Below are 22,218 nucleotides of genomic sequence, written 5' to 3'. Positions count from 1 at the left end.
TCGGTTGCAGATATGCTTTTCAGTTGGTGGAATTGGTTTGGAAAGCACTCCTCTAGCATTTGGAATTTAGCTCCGATGTGCCTAATGTGGTGTATTTGGAGGGAGCGAAATTGGCGGACTTTTGAGGACATGGACAAATCTGATGACCAATTGCTTGCTTATTTTTGTGGTTCTCTCTTTGATTGGTCTAGGGCTTGGGGACTCACCTCTAGTGACTCTCTCCCTTTGTTCCTTAGTTCTCTTCTTTGTAATTAGCTCTTTGTTGTTTTCCGTTTGTTTTCTAGTCTTTTTCTTCTTCTTTTTGTTTCTTTCTCTGTACTCTTTGCCCTACCTTATGTTTTCATGGGGTAGTTTCTTGAATATACATCTCTCTTATTTATCAAAAAAGAAAAAGAAATTAGGAGTCCTTACCTTAAGTGTATGTAGTAGTTTGTTTGTTTTATTTTATTTTTAATTTATTTATTTATTAAGTGTGCGTTTGGCATCAACTTATATAGCTTTTTGCTGAATGTATGCTTAAATATGCTTGTACTTTGAAAAAGTGAGGTTTTAAAAAGCTATAAGCTTAGCCAAAAAGGCTGGACTGAAACAGATGCTAAATTTGTATCTCTATAATAGAGTTTGCTATTTCATGGTTAAGCAAGGTTTTTTACTCTTACAAAATATGTCCATCTGCAGTTTCTGGGTGACTGTCAAACATTTACTACCTCCTAAGAAGTTATTTGCTTCGAGTATTCCAACTGATGGGTGAGCTCAAGTTCCTTAATTTACTTCTCTGTCACTTATTTGAATTTTGTCTAACATTTGAATTTTATTTTCGGATCTTTGCATTAGTAGTTGCATGAAAGATGTGCCCATAACCTCAAAAATTTAGCGGGTTTTAGATTCTATGAGTTATACTTTGTTGCATGTCATGTCCAGAAAATGAGTGTGTTAAGATGTATAAATGGAAATATAAGGAAAGATAAGACAAGAAATGAGGAAATATGTTTAAAGATTCAAGAAGCTCCTAATTATAAAACTCAATTTATTATTATTATTATTATTATTATTATTATTATTATTATTATTATTATTATTATTATTTTGGATGGATAATGAAAAAACTTTTATTAAAAAGGAAAAAGGCCAACCCAAGTACACTGGAAATGTACTATAGGGGAAAGAATCAAGAACCCATATTACAATAATCAATTAAAACAGGAAGGGAAAAACACGAATATGTCAGCAACACTAAACTCCATTTAAGGAGAGTAAAAAAGAAAACAACCTTAAGCTGGAGAATAGACTGTTCACAGCCTTCAAAGCATCTAGCATTTTGTTCCCTCCAAATACACCACATCAAACAGTGCGGTACAAGCCTCCAAATAGCTATAATTCGATGTTGACTGAACTTTCCTTGCCATGAATCTAACAACTCAATAACCTTGCGCAGCATAGTCCAATAAATACCAAACAAATAAAAGACCAGAGTCCACAATTCATAAGCTATAGGGTAGTGAAGAAGAAGATGAATAACCGATTTCCCACAGCTCTTACACACATAGCACCAATCAAGAACTAGAATATGCCTATTTCGAAGATTATTTGTAGTAAGAATCTTACCTAAGGAGGTAGACGAAGAAATGAAAGCTACCCTAGGATGTACCTTCGATTGCCACACCATTTCCCAAAGAAAAGATATGACAGTAGTAGGGTAAAGAGAGATAATAACCTCGCACCTCAAAGCCTCTACTCATAGCTGGCTTCCAACAAACTTTGTTAGATCCAATACCCCGCACATTTGTGGAATAGACCAAATCCATAAATAAAGTCAAGGATTCTAATTCCCAATCGTGCACTGGTCAGCAAAACTGTATATCCCATTGTAGCCTCCCCTCGGAGATGGAAGAATCTCATGCCTGACTAATGCAATAAAATTTGGAAGAGCCTCCTTAAGATAACAATCCTTACACCACACATCCTCCCAAAACTTCACACAAGTACCATCTCCCACATCATATTGAAGGAATTTAGAAAATTTCAACTAATTGCTTCTAATAAATTTCCACAGACTAACACCATACATCCCTGTTACAGGTTTCATGCACCAATTACCCATTCATTCCCGTATTTTGCCTCTATAACCCTCCTCCAAAGGGCACCCCTCTCCGTTCCATATCTTTTTTTTTTTTGATAAGTAAAAGTTTATTGATCTCAAAAAATGGAACACCCTAGTACACAGGGAGTGTACAAGGGTTCAAACAATCAAGAACAAAAATTACAAGAATCTAAGAAATCAAGAAAGGATGGAAAGGATTGGTTCCGCAACGCAGCCAACCAATCCATTAATGTTCTAAAGAAAAATAGCTTCAAATCTGATATGGATCTCTCCTTATCTTCAAAGCACCGACTATTTCTCTCCCTCCAAAGGCACCACAATAAGCAATGAGGAACCATAAGCCATATATACCCATTTCGATGACGGCCAAAACTGCCTTGCCAACATGCTAGAAGCCCCACTACATATTGTGGCATAACCCAACTCACTCCAAACAACCCGAACACCATAGCCCACATATCCATTGCAACCGGGCAATGAAGAAAAAGATGATCAACCGATTCCCCATTACACTTGCACATGTAGCACCAATCTAATATCCAAACCTTCCTTCTTCGTAAATTGTCAATCGTTAAGCATTTCCCTAAAGCAACAGTCCAAACAAAGAAAGCTACTCGAGAAGGAACCTTCTGCTTCCAAATGCTTTTCCAAGGAAAACAATAGTCAGTAGGGCCCACTAAGAGATTGTAATAATCCCTAACTGTGAATCCCTTCTCTCTAACGGACTTCCAGCACATTTTATCCTCACCAAGCCCTCTAACCGAGACACCATATATGGTATCCATGAAACTGGCCAGTGCCTCTAGTTCCCGAGCATGCACACCTCTAAAGAAACTTACATCCCAAAACAGGATTCCGTTATCAAACTTCATAACCTCAGCCACACTAACCTCTTGATCTCGGCAAAATCTAAACAATTCAGGATAGCTGACTGCAAGAGAAGTTTCACCACACCAATGGTCTTGCCAAAATTTCACCCTAGACCCATCCCCAATCTCATATAGAATGTGTCGAGAGAAAGTAGACCATCCCCGACTAATATTTTTCCACAAGCCAACACCATATGGACCGTTAGTAGGTCTAGTACACCAACTTCCCCATTCACAGCCATATTTCACAGCTATCACTTGCCTCCAAAGAGCAGCCCTCTCCATCCCAAATCTCCATAGCCACTTCCCAAGTAGAGCTTCATTAAAAGGTCTTACCTTTCTTATCCCCAAACCACCCGAAGCAATGGGTGTGCAAACAGTAGCCCATTTGACCAAATGGAATTTTGGTTCATCACCAATGCCACCCCATAAAAAATCCCTCTGAAGTTTCTCAATTCTGTTAGCCACAGAAGCAGGAATAGGAAATAAAGATAGAAAATATGTGGGTAAGTTAGATAGAGTGCTTTTAATTAAAGTGACTCTACCTCCCTTGGATAAGTACAAACGTTTCCATCCTGCTAATCTCCGTTCTATCTTCTCCAGAATTGGGTTCCAAATTGATTTATCCTTACATTTAGCTCCCAAAGGAAGGCCTAAATATTTCATTGGAAGGGTACCTTGTTTACAACCAAGGACATTCAACAATAAGTCAAGATTATGCACCATACCAATAGGAACCAGCTCTGACTTGCCCAAGTTTATCTTCAGACCAGAAACCGCCTCAAACCAAATGAGAATCATACGGAGAAACAAAACTTGGTCCAAATCAGCATCACAAAAAATTAAAGTGTCGTCTGCAAAGAGCAAATGGGACACCTCCAAAGTTCTTCCCTCTAAACGACCCACAGCAAAACCTGACATGTGACCATCATGGACAGCCTTATCCAACATTCTCCCAAGGGCTTCCATCACCAAGACAAACAACAAAGGGGACAAAGGGTCTCCTTGTCTCAACCCCCTGGAGCTCTCAAAAAACCCACAAGGAGTGCCATTTATCAATATAGAGAATCGAACGGTAGATATACAAAAGAAAATCCACTGCCTCCATTTAGCAGAGAACCCACTCCGTTCTAGTAACTGCATAAGAAAACCCCAGTTGACATGATCAAAAGCCTTCTCAACATCTAATTTGCAAAGTATCCCTGGCAAACCAGTTTTCACTCTACTATCGAGGCATTCATTAGCAATAAGCACAGGGTCAAGAATCTGCCTGTTCCTCACAAATGCATTTTGAGAAGGAGAAATTATATCTTCCATGACCGTGCGAAGTCTGGTGGCTAAGACCTTGGCAATGATTTTATAAACCCCCCCAACAAGACTGATGGGGCGAAAATCCTTGACTTCAATTGCTGGATTTTTTTTAGGGATGAGAGTGATGAATGTTGCATTTAAGCTTTTCTCAAACTGACCTTTAGCAAAAAAATGGTGAAATACAGCCATAAGATCAGTTTTGAGAATACCCCAACATGCTTGGAAGAAGGCCATTGGAAACCCATCAGGTCCAGGAGCTTTGTCACCATTAAAATTCTGTATGACATCCAAAATTTCTGCCTCCTCAAAGGGTCTATCTAACCAATCAGCATTATCACCGGATATCCTAGGAAATACCAAGACTTCTGGAAAAGGTCGAACAACTTGCTGCTCCGAGTATAAATTCATAAAGAATTGAGTAATACAATCAGCAATCATACCTTGATCAGAAGACAAGGTTCCATCAACCATAAGGCTCTCAATACCATTATTTCTTCGATTGGAATTAGCCATTCTATGAAAAAATTTTGTACTTGCGTCCCCCTCCCTCAAGTGTAGCATTCTAGACTTCTGCCTCCAACTAATTTCTTCCAAAAGAATAAGCTTTTCAATCTCGGTACGGAGATTAACTTGTTCTAACTTCTCCTCAGCTATTAAAGGTTGAGTCTCCTCTTTAACATCCAAGTCATTCAATTTCTTCCATAACAACTGTTTCTTTAAAGTGACATTGCCAAACTCCGTTTCATTCCATTTTTTTAGGTCCAACTTCAAGGCTGCCAACTTCTTAGCTAGCATAAAACTCGGGTTGCCTTGAAACAAATAGGATGCCCACCAAGTTTTCACTTTATCCACAAAATTTTCCGCCTTCAACCACATATTTTCAAAACGAAAAGGAGTTCTACCTCTCCGATGACTCCCCCCTTCCAACAGAATTGGGTAGTGGTCTGAAAGTATCTTAGACAACCTTCTCTGTGCCAATAGAGTGAAATGATCCGCCAAAAGTGGAGAGAAAAGAAACCGGTCAATTCTAGAGGCAGAGAAATTGTTGGACCAAGTATAAAGGCCTCCTTCCATAGGTATATCCATCAGCCCATGAGAAGAGATAAAATCCGAAAATTCATACATAGCCCGAGTACTAGTTGTAGCCCCTAATCTCTCCGATGGAAAATGAATTATATTAAAGTCACCTCCTAGGCACCATGGCACATCCCACCAACTAATCAGCTCTGTCAATTCCTCCCACATCTTCCTACGCCTCTTGTTCGAATTTGGCCCATATACACCTGTAAAAGCCCACTCAAATTGATCGCCTATGTTTTTAAATCTGCATGAAACAGAAAAGCGCCCTACTGCTTCTTCCACCTTTTCCACTGCCCTCCGATCCCACATCAATACAATACCTCCAGAAACACCTTCTGAACCCAAGTACAACCAATCTACATATGGACAACTCCATATACTTCTGACTACTCCTCTAGTAATCCATTCAAGCTTAGTCTCCTGCAAACAGACAATATCAGGTCTACATGCACGCAATAAATTACGAATCTGAAGTCTCTTCCCAGCCTCATTCAATCCTCTGACATTCCAGGAAATCATCTTCAGATTCATTTAGGAACAGAGAGAGCCCGCTCCCTATTAATACCACTGCGCCTAGTTGAAGTAGAACCATAATTAATCGAGCTGAATAGACCCTTCAGCTCTCTAATACCTTTCACTCCAGAACTCTTCAACTCACGTGCTTTTTTTTCCAAAGCATCCCTACGGTGTAATTCAACCTCAACAGCCAATAAAAAGGTGGTTGCTTGATTTTCCAAACCTTTTAGGGACGTGCCTAGGAAGTTATCAAACCCTTTAAATCTGCTTTGGACCCACTCAGAGTAAGCTTCTCCCCTCACTGGATTCTCCACACCCAACACTTCCTGCCCTTCCATTGCCAAAGGTAGAGAAAAGGCCAGTGGTTCCACACTTAGAGGCGACAAACCCTCTACATTAGGTAGCTCAGAAGACTCTGAAGTGTCTGAGACCCAATCCTCCACAAGTACTTCATTCTCATCAACTTGGGCTGAGGACACCTCCACAACATTTGAACACTTCAAGGGGACCAAGGCCAATTGGGTTTGCTCTTCCAATACCTCTGTGACTTCACCTGGAGGCAGAGAAATTTGAATCGGAACCGCCACTCTTCTTCCATCTCGAAGTTCAAGCACCCACTGATCTGAATTCCCCCATTTCTTGCTAACATTGCCGGAATTCTCCTGAAGTATCAAACGGATGTCTTGGTGCAATTTCTCTTCACCGTCGGAGGTGTTTGCTGACTCATCGGACTCATCGGAGCTGAAAGAAGCTGTATCGGATCCATTGGAGCCGAGAATCTCATTATCGGGCTCATCGGCGCCGATAAAGTCAATACCGGCACCGTCCGAGGCTTTAATCGACTGGGCTAGCCTCAACAAGCTTTGGGAGTCAGCTTGTGGAAGTTCGCCTCTGCGTGTGTCGCTGACTGAGCTCTTCGAAGCAGAAAACAAGTTACGTTGGTGAGTCTCGCTGCTTTGAAGAGTTTGTTTTGACTTGGGCCTCCAGACTTTGATGGGCTTGGGATTAAATTTGGGCTTTGCATTGAAGGGAGCTGTGGGTTTAAAATGGCTAACGGGCTTAAGGTTTTTGTCTTTGGGTTTTTCTATGCAGCCCACTTCCTTGACTTTGGACCACACTACCTGCCACTCACCATCTGGCCCACGCTCCAATCTCAGGCCAACATCCAACGTTAAAGGTGAGTCATTGATACAGCTGTTACTCTCTGTAATCTCAACCGACAATTCAGCCTTAGATATAGCTTGTTTCATCCCAGCATTCAAATCGCGTATATCGTGGCTCTTATTGCTCAAGATTGATTCGGTTGAAATTTGAAACTCCGGCATTAATTGCTTTCCTTTTCTGCTACCACTACCCTCTCTCCGATCACCCTCCGCCGCTGCCAGCAGAAAAGTTTTGTGATTCTCCACTCTCGGATTCAGGACAGAGGTAAAAGACTGTTTGGTTGCAAGTGTCCCAGGTGCGATTGCTTTCCTTAGATGAAATCCAAAACCTCGCCACCCACTACTAGCTTTCCCTTCTGGGACCACGAGAAGTCCTTTCCGACGGCCATGGATGAGTTCCGAGATCATTAAAAAACTGCCATGTGAATTGGCGCCCAATTGCAAAATAAAAACTTTCTCATTATCCCTAAAGGTACGAGCAAAGTTACCGGATGTTTTAGTAGACATTAGATCCTCCACAATAGCTAGCAAACGCTTGGTGCTTTCTCTGCCCATGAAAACTGATCGGAGAGAATCCCGACTTCGCTCAAAAATGCGTAACATGAAATACGTACCTCCCTCCTCGATTGAGAATTCGAAAGTCTTAGATTCAACGAAAAAGAAAATTGAACCCCCCATAACAACAGAGGACAAAACACAAGTATTGTGACTAATTCGAGGTAGCCAGGCCTCTCAGATAGATCTACTAATCAACCAAATTCCCAAGTGCATCACTTAATCATAATCTGTTAATGCCAAAGTTCCTAGTAAAAAAAAAGAACTTCTAATTTAGACTGTAGTGTCACAGTATTGTATATAGAAGTTTGGTATTCACCATGCTGTTTAAATCCCACAGCTTATCTCCGTTCCATATCTTGACAGCCATTTTCCTAACAAAGCAGAATTAAACCTTCTCAAACACCGAATACCTAACCTGCCATACTTCTCCGGCTTACAAAGTATGAGGTTGTGGTAGTTTGATGGTCACTGTAAAATTTAGTCATTTTTCATGAGTGGATCCTGTTTAGATACAGGATGGGAGATTCCTCGCTAGTGATGCTCTGCATCAGGTGGATGCAATGAAAGTGGGCAAGAGTTAGCCCAGGTGTTCTTTGTAAGCTGTGCTACATTTTTGCCTAGTAGGTAAGGTTTCCTGCATTTCGATGGGCAGCTGTGGGTAAAGAAGTTAGTCTAGGAAAATAGTATTCGTATAAGCATTCAGAAGATGGGGTCTCTAACAAGTAAGTTCATAGACAGCAGATACAATGATTAGGGGGATAATAAACATAATATGGTTTATGGAAACTAAGAGATTAAGTGAGAAATCTAGGAAAATTGAATATATAGAATATACATTATGGTATACAGAAAGAGATAAAATTAGAAATGGTGTATGAATAATCATAGATAAAAGTCTCAAAGAAGAAATTGAGATTAGGAGGATAGTAGATACAATTTTGTTAATAAAAATTGTTTTAGGAAGAGACAATTAACATAGTTAGTATGCATGCTACTCAAATAGGGTTTGAAGAATCCATTGAGCAAAAATCTTGGGAGGACATGGAGAATTGTTTCAAGTTTACCAAAAGAGAAGATTAATATTGGGGGAGACCTGAATGGTCACGTTGGAAAAGACAGGGATTTGAAAGAATTTGTGGAGGTTCGGGGTATGGAGTAACAAATGAGTCAGGAGATGCTATTTTAGACTTCACAAAAACATATGATTTGATACTGATTAATACTTGATTCAAGAAGAGGGATTCACACTTGATTAGTTTCAAAAGTGGGACAAGCATTAGTCAGATAGACTTCATCCTTACTTGAAAAGTTGATAGGAGATGTTGTAAAGATTATACAGCAATACCAGGAGAAAGCATAACCACTCAGCATTGGCTGGTGGTACCAGGTATTTATATTAGAAGATGGAAATAGAAGAAATATTAGACAGAAGCCTTTTGAAGGGATAGAAGCAAGTTGTATTTAAAGATATGTCAACCAAAGAAGTACTTGGAGTTTTTGATAAGACAGGAATTTAATGGTCATGTTCTGTAGAAATTTCAATGATTGAGAATTGGAGTTGGTAGATTCAGTGTTTGATGTGTGTTAATATTTGGCATTGAGCAGGTCGAGAGATGTACATTTCTCTTGGAAAAGCATTTGGTGTGTTAAGGCTCCGAAAATGGTTGCATTCTTATGTAGACAGAAGCTTATAGAAAGATTGTGATGTATGATAATCTCATGAAGAGACAAATCACTCTAGTTGATTGGTGTTGCTTGTGTAGGAGTGTTGGTGAGACTGGATTCTTTTGCTGTTGCACTGTGACATTGCATGTGCATTATGGACCTTTGTTTTCTTGGTGTCTGGGGGTTCAATGGGCAATATCAAGGACGGTTGTTTGTCTTCTATTTGGATGGATGAATTGGTTTGGCAAACAATCTTCTTTTGTTTGGAAACTAGTCTCCTTATGCCTGCTGTGGATATTGTCCAGAAAGGAATCATATACTTATGAAGATTTGGGCGCTTCAACTGAAGTCACTTTTCTACTTTATCATTGCTTGAAAGGATATCGTGCTTTGGTTCCTATTTATGTACTCATTCTATTGTAGTTTTTTCTGATTCTCTCATAATAATTGTAATCCTGATTTATTATATTCTTTAGGCTATCTTATGTACACATGCTAATTCATCTTCTTCAATAAAATTTTATTACTTATCAAAAAATAGAAAAAGAAAATTGTTAGCTTGATTGTGAAGAAGGTGAGGCAGAAAACTAAGGGCACTCACACAAATCCTGAAAAGCTGTTACACAACACTAAGATAGATTTGGAGTATAGTCAAACCCCAAGACCAAGAAAACAATGAGTAATCCATGCATATCTTATGTCAACTTTGTTTTTAGTTTCTTAACTAGGCCTAGTCTTTAATTGTTCTTTTGTTTAAAGTCATCTGCTCTTCCGATGTGTTCTATCCTAACCTTATTTTCAATAAATTTTCAGTGCAAATCCACTGCGACTGCATGTTGATGAAAATTTTCAACTGACAACAGCTGATAGAGATCCTGAATATAATGTTCAGGTTTGTTTCAATTCGATAGTCCATGGAGGAGTAATGCTAGTACCACAACAAAACCCACAACTTTGCCACAACTTGCCCGTGTGGCGAGTTGTGGACACACATGGACCCACCATTTTTACTTCACCACTCACAACTCACCACGTGGGCAATTTGTGGGTTTTGTTGTGGTACTAGCATTATTCTCCATAGAGTGGTAGTTTATGTGTATCAAGTAATTGTGGTCTTTTGTCATTTATATATAATAACTTTTTTTTAATAACTAAAACATTCTTGTGCACAGGTTTGGTGTTTACTTCTCAATGATCATGTTTCATTTAGGATGCAGTGGCCACAGCATGCAGAATTACAGGTTAATGGTATGCAACTTGATGTTTTTCCTACTCATTGGATGATGCATGGCTGGCATTTACAATGTAATGGTGTGTCTCATTGTCAGCTTTCTTTTCTGCTTTCTCCCTTTTTTTCTTTGGTGTGGGAGGGGGCACATCTGTTGTTCTGGGAATTACAGTCTGTGACTATTACTTTGAAAAGCTTCACAATATGCTAGTGATTTTAAGAGAAAAGGGAAGGAGAAGGGGTGGGGAGTGGTGGGTGGGGGCGAAGTGGAGTAAGCTTTAAGACGGTCCTTGAGGCCAGGCCTTGAAATGAACTACAAGGGTACAACCTCTGCCATGGCTTGCTTATGAGATTTTAGTAAGTTATATTCCACAAGTACTTCACTTGAGGCATATGCCTTAAGATCTGAGCCAACGATGGTTGAGAGCTTTGGAATTGGAGTTAAGTTTGTAACTAACCCCTTTGTTTTTAGTCATTTTCTTAACCATGTATGTTGATTAGTTAGCGTTTATTTCTTTTAAAGTGTGCTTTCTGTAATGGTATTAATCCTGGAGTTCTCCAGCTGTTTGAATTGGTGGACTGGCCACTCAGATGGTCAGTTTATTTTATTGGACCTTTCAGTGTGCTAACTCACCAAAACTCATTGAATTTGGTTAATTTTGTATACCTCTGCAAAGATCACTCATGTGACTTGTCAATTCCGTTAATTGGACCTTTCAGTGGGTTGAACACAGGCCATGACACTAGGTTCAGCCTGACTTTTGGGTTACTTGGTCCTAAACTGGAATTAATTTGATTGTTATAACATGCTAGTTTGGCCCATACGCACATGTTGGTTTTGGTTTAAATGTAGTAAAAGGACAAAGTTTGGCTCCAAACATGGTTCCAACTCCACTCAATATCTTTTTATCAGATATAAATTTTGACAAATCCATTTTTACATTACATTTTCTTCTCATATCCTTCATGCTCGCAAAATTTCAAGAAAATCAAAGGTCAATAGCTATATTTTTATATAAGTAAAAAATCAATAGCTATGTTTTCAACAAATGTTCAAATATCAAGTTTTTTTGTAATATAAGATTATGCATAAAAAATTAGTTTATGGATTGAATAGTAAATAACATCTTATTGGCATGAAATTTGACATGAGTGCTAAGAATATAAAAACGTGCAATCCAATGGTTAGATTTTCAAAATATGTTATGATATTAATTTTTTTAGTGGGTGTTGGAGCCAAACTTTGTCCGTAGTAAAATAATTCTTGTCATTGACTTAATGTTTTCATGGTTTTGTTCTTGTTATAATTTTACAGGTATTACTGTTAGGACAGTTAATAGACCTGGATCACAGCTGTTAGGTGCTAATGGTCGTGATGATGGCGCATTAGTGAGTAATCTTCCTTTTTCATATGCTGATGTATTTGATGATGTTATAGTTGATACTCCTCTTCATTTTCGGTTCCCCCCCCCCCCCCTCTGAAGTTAAGTTTAATATCTTGTTTTTTCCTTTCAGATCACAGTATACGAAGGAATTAATAATATTTCGTTATCAGGATGCGATGCTCGTGGTTTTTGCTTTGGCATCAGACTTGTGCAGCGGCTTAGTGTTCAACAGGTACCCTGACCCATCTTTCATGAGCTGATACCTGAAAAAAATCATATTGTCATGGAATTCTGATGATGATGGAAGTTGATTAGCACGGTCAACGAATCATGTGGATTGTGCATTTGTGGAAAACACTTAAATCTGTAACTAATGATAGCTTTCATTATGTTGACACTTAACTCTGTAACTAACATTTGCTTTAATCATGTTGACATTCTTAATTGTCCAGCTGTTAGAAGTTTACTAACGAATGATCTTTTCTCATTATTTTTTTTTAATCATCATTGTCAGTGCCATTGAGCTCACACTTTCTTCTCCCATGTGAATGGGTGGAGGGTTTGTTGTGGCTCTTAAACCCACCAGCCACGTATATAGCTTACTAATATAAAAAATCATCATCATTACCTATCCAAAAAAAAAAAAAAAAATCTTCATCATCATACTGTATTGTTATTATAAAATTTCATGGAAGATTTACTGCCTGATTTTCAGATTTTAAATCAGTATGCCTTGGCATAATCTCAAAAGAGTGTCCTTTGTTTGGACAGGAGCTTGGGGTAAGATTATTACTTATGATAATCTTATCAAGATGAGCTTCTCTTTAGTTGGCTGGTGTTGTATGTGTTAGTACATTGGGGATACAGTGGATCAATTGTTGCTCCATTGTGATGTTGCATATGTTTTCTGGAGCGAATTTATTAAGCTATATGGGGCTCATTGGGTGTTGCCGTCAATGGTAGTGGACCTATCTTGTGGGTGGAGGAATTGGTTTGGGAAAAACTCCTCGGAAGTTTGGAACCTTACTTTGTTATGTTTGATGTATAGTATGGGAGGAATATAATAGCAAACTTTTGAGGGTATTGAGAGATTGCTTGATCAGCTGCAATCCTTGTTGATTTGAAACTTGTTTGATTGGTCTCATGTGTGGGTTTTTACACATTGTAAGTAGTCATATTCATTATGTAAGTTATTAGGAGTTATTCTTGCATATCTTCGTGTAAACTGTAACTTTTCACTAAATATATTTGTAAGTAGTGAACTTGTGTTATCTAATCTCAGTCCTTGGTACAATGCTTCTTGAAGTTCATTTCCTAATTCCATGTTTGTTTATCTTTCTTCTTCTTTGTGCTATTTAGGTTTCAGTGCCATCTCACTAATTAGTTTTTTTTTTTTCCTCAATCAATGCCTAGGTTCTCAACTTGATTCCCAGAGAAGAAGATGGTGAGCTTATTGAGGATGCACTTGCCCGTGTTCGTCGTTGTACTGGTGGTGGGGTTGCTGCAGCAAATAACGATAGTGATAGTGATGTAGAAGTCATTGCTGATTCAATTACAGTTAATCTTCGCTGCCCTGTAAGTGATAATTTTTATTACTTCATCTAACCCATTTGCTTTTGTTGTGCTCCATTCCTCTTTAATTTTCATTTTGTAGTGATTTTATGTTCATGCACAATTAGTATATTCATGTTATGAAGCTCTTTGCTGTGTGTGCTGTGTTTAATGATGCTTTTTACTAATTTTGATTATTCTGAGGAAAATTTGAATATTTTGAACATTTAATAAACTTGGGAATGTAAGTTCATGACCTGGAAAAGCTCCTACATCTTTTAATGCTTGTTAAATAGCATAGGTTCTGATTTGAATGGTAGTTGGTGTTAAATTACCTATTCTCCAAAAAACTTAAGCTATTAGGAGATAGTAAATTTAATTATTTAACCACATAATTCTAACACTCCTCTCATGTGTGTGCTCAAACTACCTTTTAATAGATGAGGCCCAACACATGAGATTTTAAATGGAAGGTAAAGTGGAGGAGACAAAGATCGAACTTAGGACCTTTTGCTCTGATACTAAGTTAAATTACCGATTCTCCCAAAACTTAAGCTATTAGGAGATGGTAAATTTAATTATTTAACCACATAATTCTAACAGTTGGACTCAACAAGTATGACATATGTTTTGCTGTGGCCTATTAAGGCCATGAAAGGGTAGGATCATATAAGTGTGCTAAGGTATACTATCAGGTAATTGCTGACCTCAGTTATCACCTCAGCCTCAGAGTGGAAGTGGACCATTCTCTGGCATCTTATGTGCTCATCAGCCAAAAAGATATCAAAATCTTTCTACATACTCAAACTGATGTCTGTTTACCTGCTGTGCCTTTAGTCATCAGCTGTGAACTGCGTATCCTTACACATAAGGAGGCCATCATTGTTGCAGAATCATATGGGACGTTATTCTAAATGTAATACCAGCTTGATTCTGATTCTATTAAGAAACCATTATCATGCTGGTGTGATTGTGTTTCATGAAAGTGGTATAATGAGGACTGTTTGTGTTCTAGTTGGTTTATGAGAAAATCCATGAAGTGTTTAATGTAGATATATGTGCAATTTAGAGCTCGTTAGTTATTTTGCCTCCTGAATTGTCTTCATTTCATTTTCACAGATGAGTGGCTCTAGAATGAAGGTAGCTGGTAGATTTAAACCTTGTGTCCACATGGGTTGTTTTGATCTTGAAACTTTGGTGGAGCTAAACGAACGCTCTAGGAAGGTGAGTGGTTTGCAATTTTCAATGATCATTTGTAATTGTTTTATGTAAAACTTCATAAATATGAACTATTAATTTACTGTGGTTGCAGTGGCAATGTCCTATTTGCCTCAAGAACTACTCCTTGGAGGACGTCATCATTGACCCTTATTTCAATCGCATTACGACTATGGTAGTCCTTGTAGTTGACATCCTGAAATTCTTGAGTTTTATAGTTTTTGTGACAACTAATAGAATAAGAAACATTATTTACTGTTTATTTGGTGGGACAGATGAGAAACTGTGGAGAAGACATGACGGAGATCAATGTGAAGCCTGATGGTTCTTGGAGTGCAAAGACTAGAGGTGAATATAGTGATCTTGCTCAATGGCATTTCCCTGATGGTTCTCTCTACATTGCTAAAGATGAAGCTACTTCCAATTTGAAATCCTTAAGGCAGATCAAGCAGGAAGATGTTATAGAAGAACATAGAAATCTTAAAATAGGTATGGAGAAGAATCACAATGGGGTTACAATTAGCAAGCATCAGCATATCGTCCTCTCCTCCAGGAATCAAGAAGAAAATTGTGAGAATAGTGACCTGAATGTGATAATGATGTCCAGCAGTTCCACTGGAAGTGACAGAGATGATGAAAACCCAAGTATTAGTCAGGACCGTGGTGGGAATATTGATATCTGTGCTATTGATGGAAATGAGATCAATTCCATTCCTCATAATTCTGACCCTGCTTTTGGAATTTTAAATGGTAGACCTGCACTAAGAGAGGATGCAGCCATCATAGTTCTCAGTGATTCAGAAGAAGAGGATGACCGTTTGTGCTCATTTGTGGAAGATTCAGCTCTTAATGCAGACGAGACTTCTTGTTTGGGTCTCTTTAATGGCAATGCCAGTGGCAACAGCAACGGCAATGGCAATGAAATTGGATTCTCACACTGGCCATATGCTTCAGGTACTCAAGCAGGTCCTGGTCTCCAACTTTTTGGCACTGATTCAGATGTCTCAGATGCTTTTATTGATTTGGAGCATACTTCAATTTCTTCTTCAGCACCAATGAACTGTATTGGGGGAGCTTCAAGGTTAACTGTAAATTCTGGCGGACAGGTCCTAAATTCTTCCGTTTGCCATAACAATAATGAAATAGATAATGGTTTGGTTGAGAATCCCTTGGCATTTGTTAATGAGGACCCCTCACTTCAAAATTTCCTTCCAAATCAACCAGCTGATATGTTGGAGCAAGCTAATAGGGACCACCAACATTCTGCATCAAATGGTTTTGAGGATTGGATTTCTCTTAGGGTTGGAAGAAAAGGCGAAGAAGGTGTTGACAGTGATGTTGAGGTTCCTGCAGTGTCTCTAGCTGCAAATGGACTAGATTTGAGAAACCAGAGTGGTTCAAATGAAGGTAGAAGGCTTTGTCTAATAAATGTTACATTTCTGAAAGCAATATTTTATACCATAATGGACCTATAAAAAAGTTTTATGCCATAATGGAATTCAAGTTTTATACTTTTCTTTAGGAGACTCAAATCTTTTGAGTTAGTAAAATTTTTATTACTTATATAAAAAAAGGTATTCAGGTTTCATATGATTTGAATCTTTCAAAATTACGTCTTCATTATATTTTAACCATTATCACCTCTTGGCAATAAGAAATTTTTAGTATTTTTAGAATTTCAGTCAAAAACTTTATTTTGTGTTCCTCAGGGGCCTGAACTGAAATGAAACTGAATTGCTAATTATGTTAACTTGTGCTATAGCTGTCTTTCTTTTTAATAATTATATCATAGAGATTTAAGGGTTGTAAAAAATATCTGTACATATCACTTTCATGTCAGTAAGTTAATAAGAAAATGTTATTCCATCTCAGACTTTATTAATGGATGCGTTTCAGTGTTTCTGGGGCGGATCAGTTTGAAATAGGATGCTTGTAATATTATACTTTTTGGTAGAGGAGATTGGATGAAATGTTACCTTAAATTAGGTTTTCTGCTCCCTGCATGAGTAGCATGACAGGTGTACAACTTTTCTTTGATAGGTCATAGAATTTTATTCAAAAAGAAGATTACTTCATGTTCACGATGATGAGCGCTAATAATCTTAAAAATTTACAAAGAATCAGACAGAAAAATTATCTAGTTCTCCCTTGAAGCTATAGTTACCTGGTCTATTTATAGGATAAAGCCTTTTTGTTTAGTTCAGGGATAAGGAATGTTCTCTACGCTTTTAGCAACCCCATCTAGATGGGATTTTGTCCTAGTTCAGAGTCTCTCAAATGCTAAAGTTTTCAAATATCCATGGAATAATGAGGCTAACCTTATTTATGTTATAAAATTATCAAAATCTAGGAATGATGGGTTTTCTATGTGCCTTGGTTGACAATTCTTACATTCTTGTTCCTTTTTTGAGTGATGCTAAGGATAGTACAAATTTTACTACATAAGCTTACAAGTTAATTTATCATCAATTACAAAAAAGTAATTTAGACATTAATTTATTATGTTGTTGAATTGGCATAATCACATTCATTGCCATGTCAGTTGGTAAGCCTTTTGTTGTAAAATTGATTGCAGTGTTAGCATTTTCCGTCTACTTTTATCTTTGATTATTTTTTTTTTTTTTGATAGGTATAAATTTATATCTTTGATTATCATTTAGTTAATTCTGTCCTTTGCAGCTGCTATAAATGCACATGGGAATGATGAAACTGGGTCTAATAGAACAAGTAGTAGGAAATTTTCAGATGGCCCTTTCTCCTTCCCTCGCCAGCCACGGTCTGTGAGACAACGAGTTTGTCTCTCAATAGATTCAGACTGAGTAGATAAACTGGACCTTGCTTGAAGTTACATAGAGGAAGCCACTGGCAATCTTATTTATTTTCAGTATTTTCTTGGAGAGATGGCAGTTATCCTGCTCTTTGTTTCATGCCTTGCTTTAATTCCAATGGGGAAGCAAATATTTTATTGGTAGATATGATGCACGCAAACGTTGGTGATCATGATGTCAATTGTATTCTCTCTTGTGCATTATAGTAGTACTGGCAGTTCAGGAACTTCTTTATCTACAGGTGAGCCCTACTTATGATCTTGGTTTAAAGTTTTAGCTTTGGCTGATATGTCAAGATCCCAATGATAGATTTTGGTAGATATGATTCATTGGATATTGTGGTGAAATATAAAAGAATGAAGTTAGTAAACATGTACACTAAATATTTTATTGGTTAATGTTATGAGATATGTTAATCTAAAAGCATTGACCAACAATATTATACAAGCTTTAAATCACAAGTTTTTTTTTTTTAAATTGTTGTTGTTGTTGTTGTTGTTGTTATTATTGGTCTGTTCTTATGTACTGTCTCTCTTTTTCAATAGAATAAATTTCATGTCAAAATTCTTGTAATAGTTAATATTAGAAAATTCTTTCCAAATTGTATGTAGCTCCGGGTTTTCTACACACTGGCCATTAATTATATTATAGTACTGCTGGAACATATTTTGCTATATATACATATTATTCATAACTTCTTCTTCTGTTTTGGTGTGTGGATTTAATGAGAGTACCATGGTTGCATATGAATGATGGTACTTTGACTAATTTGTTGAGAATCCGTAGTTGACTTCAAAAAATTTGAGATTAGGACTTTGTTCTTGTTGTTGTACAATTGTTGCATATGCATATATTCATTCTTTACATGCTCTTTTACAAATATGATTGGCAACACATGACAGAAAGATAGAAATTTTCCTTATTGGAATCACCCGTGCATAATCAGTTACTATAAAAATAAAGGCGAAAACACTATTTTGGTTTCTACATTTTGGAGTTACAGTCAATTTGGTCCCTACCGTTAACTCACTAACTAAAAATATCTATGGCTAATGGTGTGTACTGCTGGCATGCTTATTGCTGATGTGGCTACTAAAATAATAAGAAGAAATTCAAATCAACATTAAACAATACCACATCAGCTTATAAAGAAAAAATTAAATTAAAAACTAATTCCTTGTATGGGAATAATAAAACCGTAGCCATAATACTAACACTCATTAACTCAGAAAAAGTATTGTAACATTCATCAAATACATTTGTAATATTGTTCAGACTATCTTTTTGAAAACAAACACCGAATGAGCAACAAGCCAACAATTCTCTGGCTCACAATGGACATTCAAAGTCATTTATTTTTGTCCTGTCCATCTACTCGCACCTCCATTGTTGATGAAGCCCAGAAGGACCAAGTTGGTCAGTCAATATCCTTCCTCGCCGTTCATCGCCATGAGCTACCATTGAGATGGTCACCTTTCTCTCTCCTTTTGTCTCTACTTTTCTTGGACTCACCTAATTGGTCTCTCCTTCGATCTGTGATGGTGTGGGAGTATGGGTTGTTTGATGGTTCAAAATATGTCTGAGTTGTGGTTGAAATTTGATTTTAGGGTTTGGTTAGGTGGTGATGTTGGGTGGTGGTGGATTTGGGTTTGGTAGTGGTGCTAGACTGTTGAGGTGGTGGTAATTTGGGTTTGGTAGGGGTGGATTGGGGTAGTGGTAGTGCTGAACTGATGAGGTGGTGGTAATCTGGGATCGGTGGTGGTAGATCTGGGTTTGAGGTGGTGAACCTAATTGCATATAATACTGTTTGGTTACTAAGAAATTGCAAGAAAGTAAAAATGAAAATGAAAATCTGTTTAGTTACCAAGAAAATTGCAAGAATTTTTTTTAAAAACAAATAAAGAAAAGAATAAAATTTGAAAAAAGAAGAAGAAGAAGAAGAAGAAATTATTTTATGAACGTTGATGTGGCTGTATTTTTTGCCATCTAAGTGCTGATATGGACGCTAAAATTTAAACACGTCAGCATTAGACATGCCAACAGTGCAAAGATAAAGGAGGAAAGTGTGGCTGAGCTTATGAAGTTCACCAATAGGGTCCTTTTTTGGGATGTAAGCTTCTTTAGGGGTTTTCATGTTCGGGAAATGGAGGCTGAGTCGAGCTTCATAGTTACAATATATGGCTTCTCAGTAAGGGGGCTTGGGGAGGATAAGATGTGTTGGAAACCAGATAGAAATAAGGGGTTTATGGTTAAAGATTATTATAGTCTTCTAGCGGGCTCTATTGATTTTTGTTTTCCTTGGAAAAGCATTTGGAAGCAAAAGATCCTTACTCGAGTAGTTTTCTTTGTTTAGACTGCTGCTTTGGGAAAATGCTTGACAATTGACAATTTGAGAAAAAGGAATATTTGGATATTGGATTGGTGTTATATGTGCAAGTGTAATGGTGAATCGGTTAACCATCTTTTTCTTCATTGTCTGGTTGCTATGGATTTGTGGTCTATGGTTTTGGGTTTATTTGGAGTAATTTGCCACAATCAGTTGTGGGGATTGTAGCTTGCTGGCTAGGCCGGTTTGGTAGTCATTGAAATGGGAATATATTGATAATTATTCCCCATTGCTTAATGTGATATCTTTGGAAGGAAAGAAATAGTAGGTGTTTTGAAGATAATGAGAAATCCATACCCGACCTCAAGCTATTTTTCTTTAGAACTTTATTGGATTGGTGTTTGCTTTGTGAAACCAATCGTTCCCTTCTCTTCTTGTTTTTCTTGATTCTTGTGATATCAATAAACCAAGCTAGGGTGTCCCTTTTTGATGTCAATAAAACTTATCACTTATAAAAAAAATGTGCACACTATTAGTCATTTAAGCATTTTTTGTTAGTTGTTGACTGTAAGGACTAAATTGATCATAAATTGAAAATACTCTTACCAAAATGAAGGGACCAAATTAACTGTGACCCCAAAAATAAAAGCTTCACGTGGTGGTGTATGATGATGAAACATAAGGCAAAGTGGGTGATCAGTGATTGGGACTTGGTCATTTTAGGGTTTCCAAGACGCAGTGGGGCTGTGGCATTGTGATGATCGATTTTCAGAACAAAGGGAGGGTCTAGATTTGTGTGATATATTATCATTGTCTAAGTGTTTTTGGGGGGAAAATTTTGTTTGAACACCAGCATTTTGAGGTTAAAAAAGATGTCCAAACCCGCAACACCCATGGACAGTTTTACCCATGGACAGTTTTGTAGGTTGATGGTTTCAACTCTGGATCAAGTGGGTTTTTTCATCTATTTTGGTAGAACGGTTTTGAGGGTGTAACTAATCCCTCCTAGGGACCTGCGGTACAGGTCTCAGATGGACTGGTCTGATTTCCCAGTTCTAAGCAAGCATGTAATTAACAAACCGTGCTTGCCTAGGACCTTTAGAAACCACGAATTGCTATATATAATACTAATGTTTATTCAAAAAATTATTGTAGTCTAATATTTCATGCATCAACTGTTATATTATAAAAAAAAATCTCTAGTATTTAAATAGGCTGACATTCTACCAAGCAGAGGACCTATTTATTACCTATACAAATTTTGACCATGTTGGTTTAATCACTTTGACTCTAACGTCAGTTTTCTTTTCCTCCTGTCAGGTACAGTACATTCTTCTTCTGTTTCTTGTGCAGTAGTGGTATTGAAGATTTGCAGGTGACTTTTCCTACTTGCAAATATACCCTTTTATTTCAAGGAAAGGGGACCAATTTATTGCAAAACCTTCAGACATTGTGGGAAACCTCAACTTTGTAACCTGTCCCCTTTGACCTACTAAAGTAAATAACCTATAAATGTTTTAGCATGAGACTGTATGACAAGATTCTTCTGTAAATAGAAAGTGTTGATTCGCAGAGTTGATAATTATTATGCACTTGCTCTTATCAAAGTGCGAATTTTGACTTTTACAAAAGAACATGCGAGTTTCTTGTGTTCACCAATTTTTTGGGCGCCAGGGAAAGTTAGGGTGTTGAAGGATCCTTGAAAGCATGTGATGTATTTCTGTATTCTTGACAAGATAATTTTCGAAAGAGACGGGCAACAAACAGGAAGCATTGCAATTTTCATTGTTTAGTGGTGAGGGTTTAGCTTTAGCAACGAGAAAATGCTGCTATGGTATCTGTATGTTGTAGAATTTTATGATGTATATATATGGCTGATTTCATACATTAAGCTGTCATTTCTATCTTATTTGTACGGATATCTGCTCTAATTCAGTCTTGGGCTCTGATTGAATTGGTGCTGGTAGTAATCCCTTGTATCAAAGTCTTTCTTCTTCTTTCTTTTTAAATATGTTTGTTTTTTTACAAGATGCGTATGTGTTTTGTTCTGCTGAGTTTTTGTGGTTGTCGAAATCAGGGAGACAAGAAATTTACCTGTTGGAATGGTTGGACATAACAATAATAGACTAATAATAGGCCTTTCAAGTGATGTCCCTTCAGTATGGTTATGTTCTGCATTTTGTCATTTCTATGCATGATATAAGAGAGCTATCCTTTTTCAGGCTTACTCATGAATGAGCGCTGTTTTTCGTGGCAGCCTAATCTTTCTTTGCTGGTCATGTGTCCTTGTGGAAGGATTAAGATCCTATAGAATTCTTAGCGTTCCTTCACCATGGAGGTCCTAAAATTTTATTCATAATTTTGAATTGAGTTGATTGGATTTTGCCACATCATCAATAGTTTAATTAGATATCTAAAT

General features: G+C 37.4%; 1 protein-coding gene across 3 annotated transcripts in view; it reads left to right on the top strand.

Annotated features, from left to right (window-relative positions):
• LOC115955814 (E3 SUMO-protein ligase SIZ1-like) overlaps positions 1–21,829 on the top strand; it is a 33,153-nt gene extending 11,324 nt beyond the window's left edge. For 2 of the 3 annotated variants that reach the window (XM_031074171.1, XM_031074173.1), the window contains 11 exons: positions 679–747; positions 10,077–10,155; positions 10,436–10,511; positions 11,807–11,880; positions 12,007–12,108; positions 13,290–13,451; positions 14,547–14,651; positions 14,740–14,820; positions 14,921–16,052; positions 17,325–17,714; positions 21,120–21,829. In XM_031074171.1, the coding sequence (XP_030930031.1) occupies positions 679–747; positions 10,077–10,155; positions 10,436–10,511; positions 11,807–11,880; positions 12,007–12,108; positions 13,290–13,451; positions 14,547–14,651; positions 14,740–14,820; positions 14,921–16,052; positions 17,325–17,464 (2,020 nt within the window). In that variant the 3' untranslated portion in view covers positions 17,465–17,714; positions 21,120–21,829. The remainder of the gene's footprint in view (positions 1–678; positions 748–10,076; positions 10,156–10,435; positions 10,512–11,806; positions 11,881–12,006; positions 12,109–13,289; positions 13,452–14,546; positions 14,652–14,739; positions 14,821–14,920; positions 16,053–17,324; positions 17,715–21,119) is intronic. The other variant, XM_031074172.1, reaches the window with a different exon arrangement.
• Positions 21,830–22,218: the final 389 nt, after the last annotated feature.

This window comes from Quercus lobata, chromosome 8 (assembly GCF_001633185.2).
Source record: "Quercus lobata isolate SW786 chromosome 8, ValleyOak3.0 Primary Assembly, whole genome shotgun sequence".
In the NCBI taxonomy this organism is placed as follows: domain Eukaryota; kingdom Viridiplantae; phylum Streptophyta; class Magnoliopsida; order Fagales; family Fagaceae; genus Quercus; species Quercus lobata.
The sequence above is the reverse complement of the archived record's forward strand: the minus strand, read 5'-3'. Positions and strand labels throughout refer to the sequence as shown.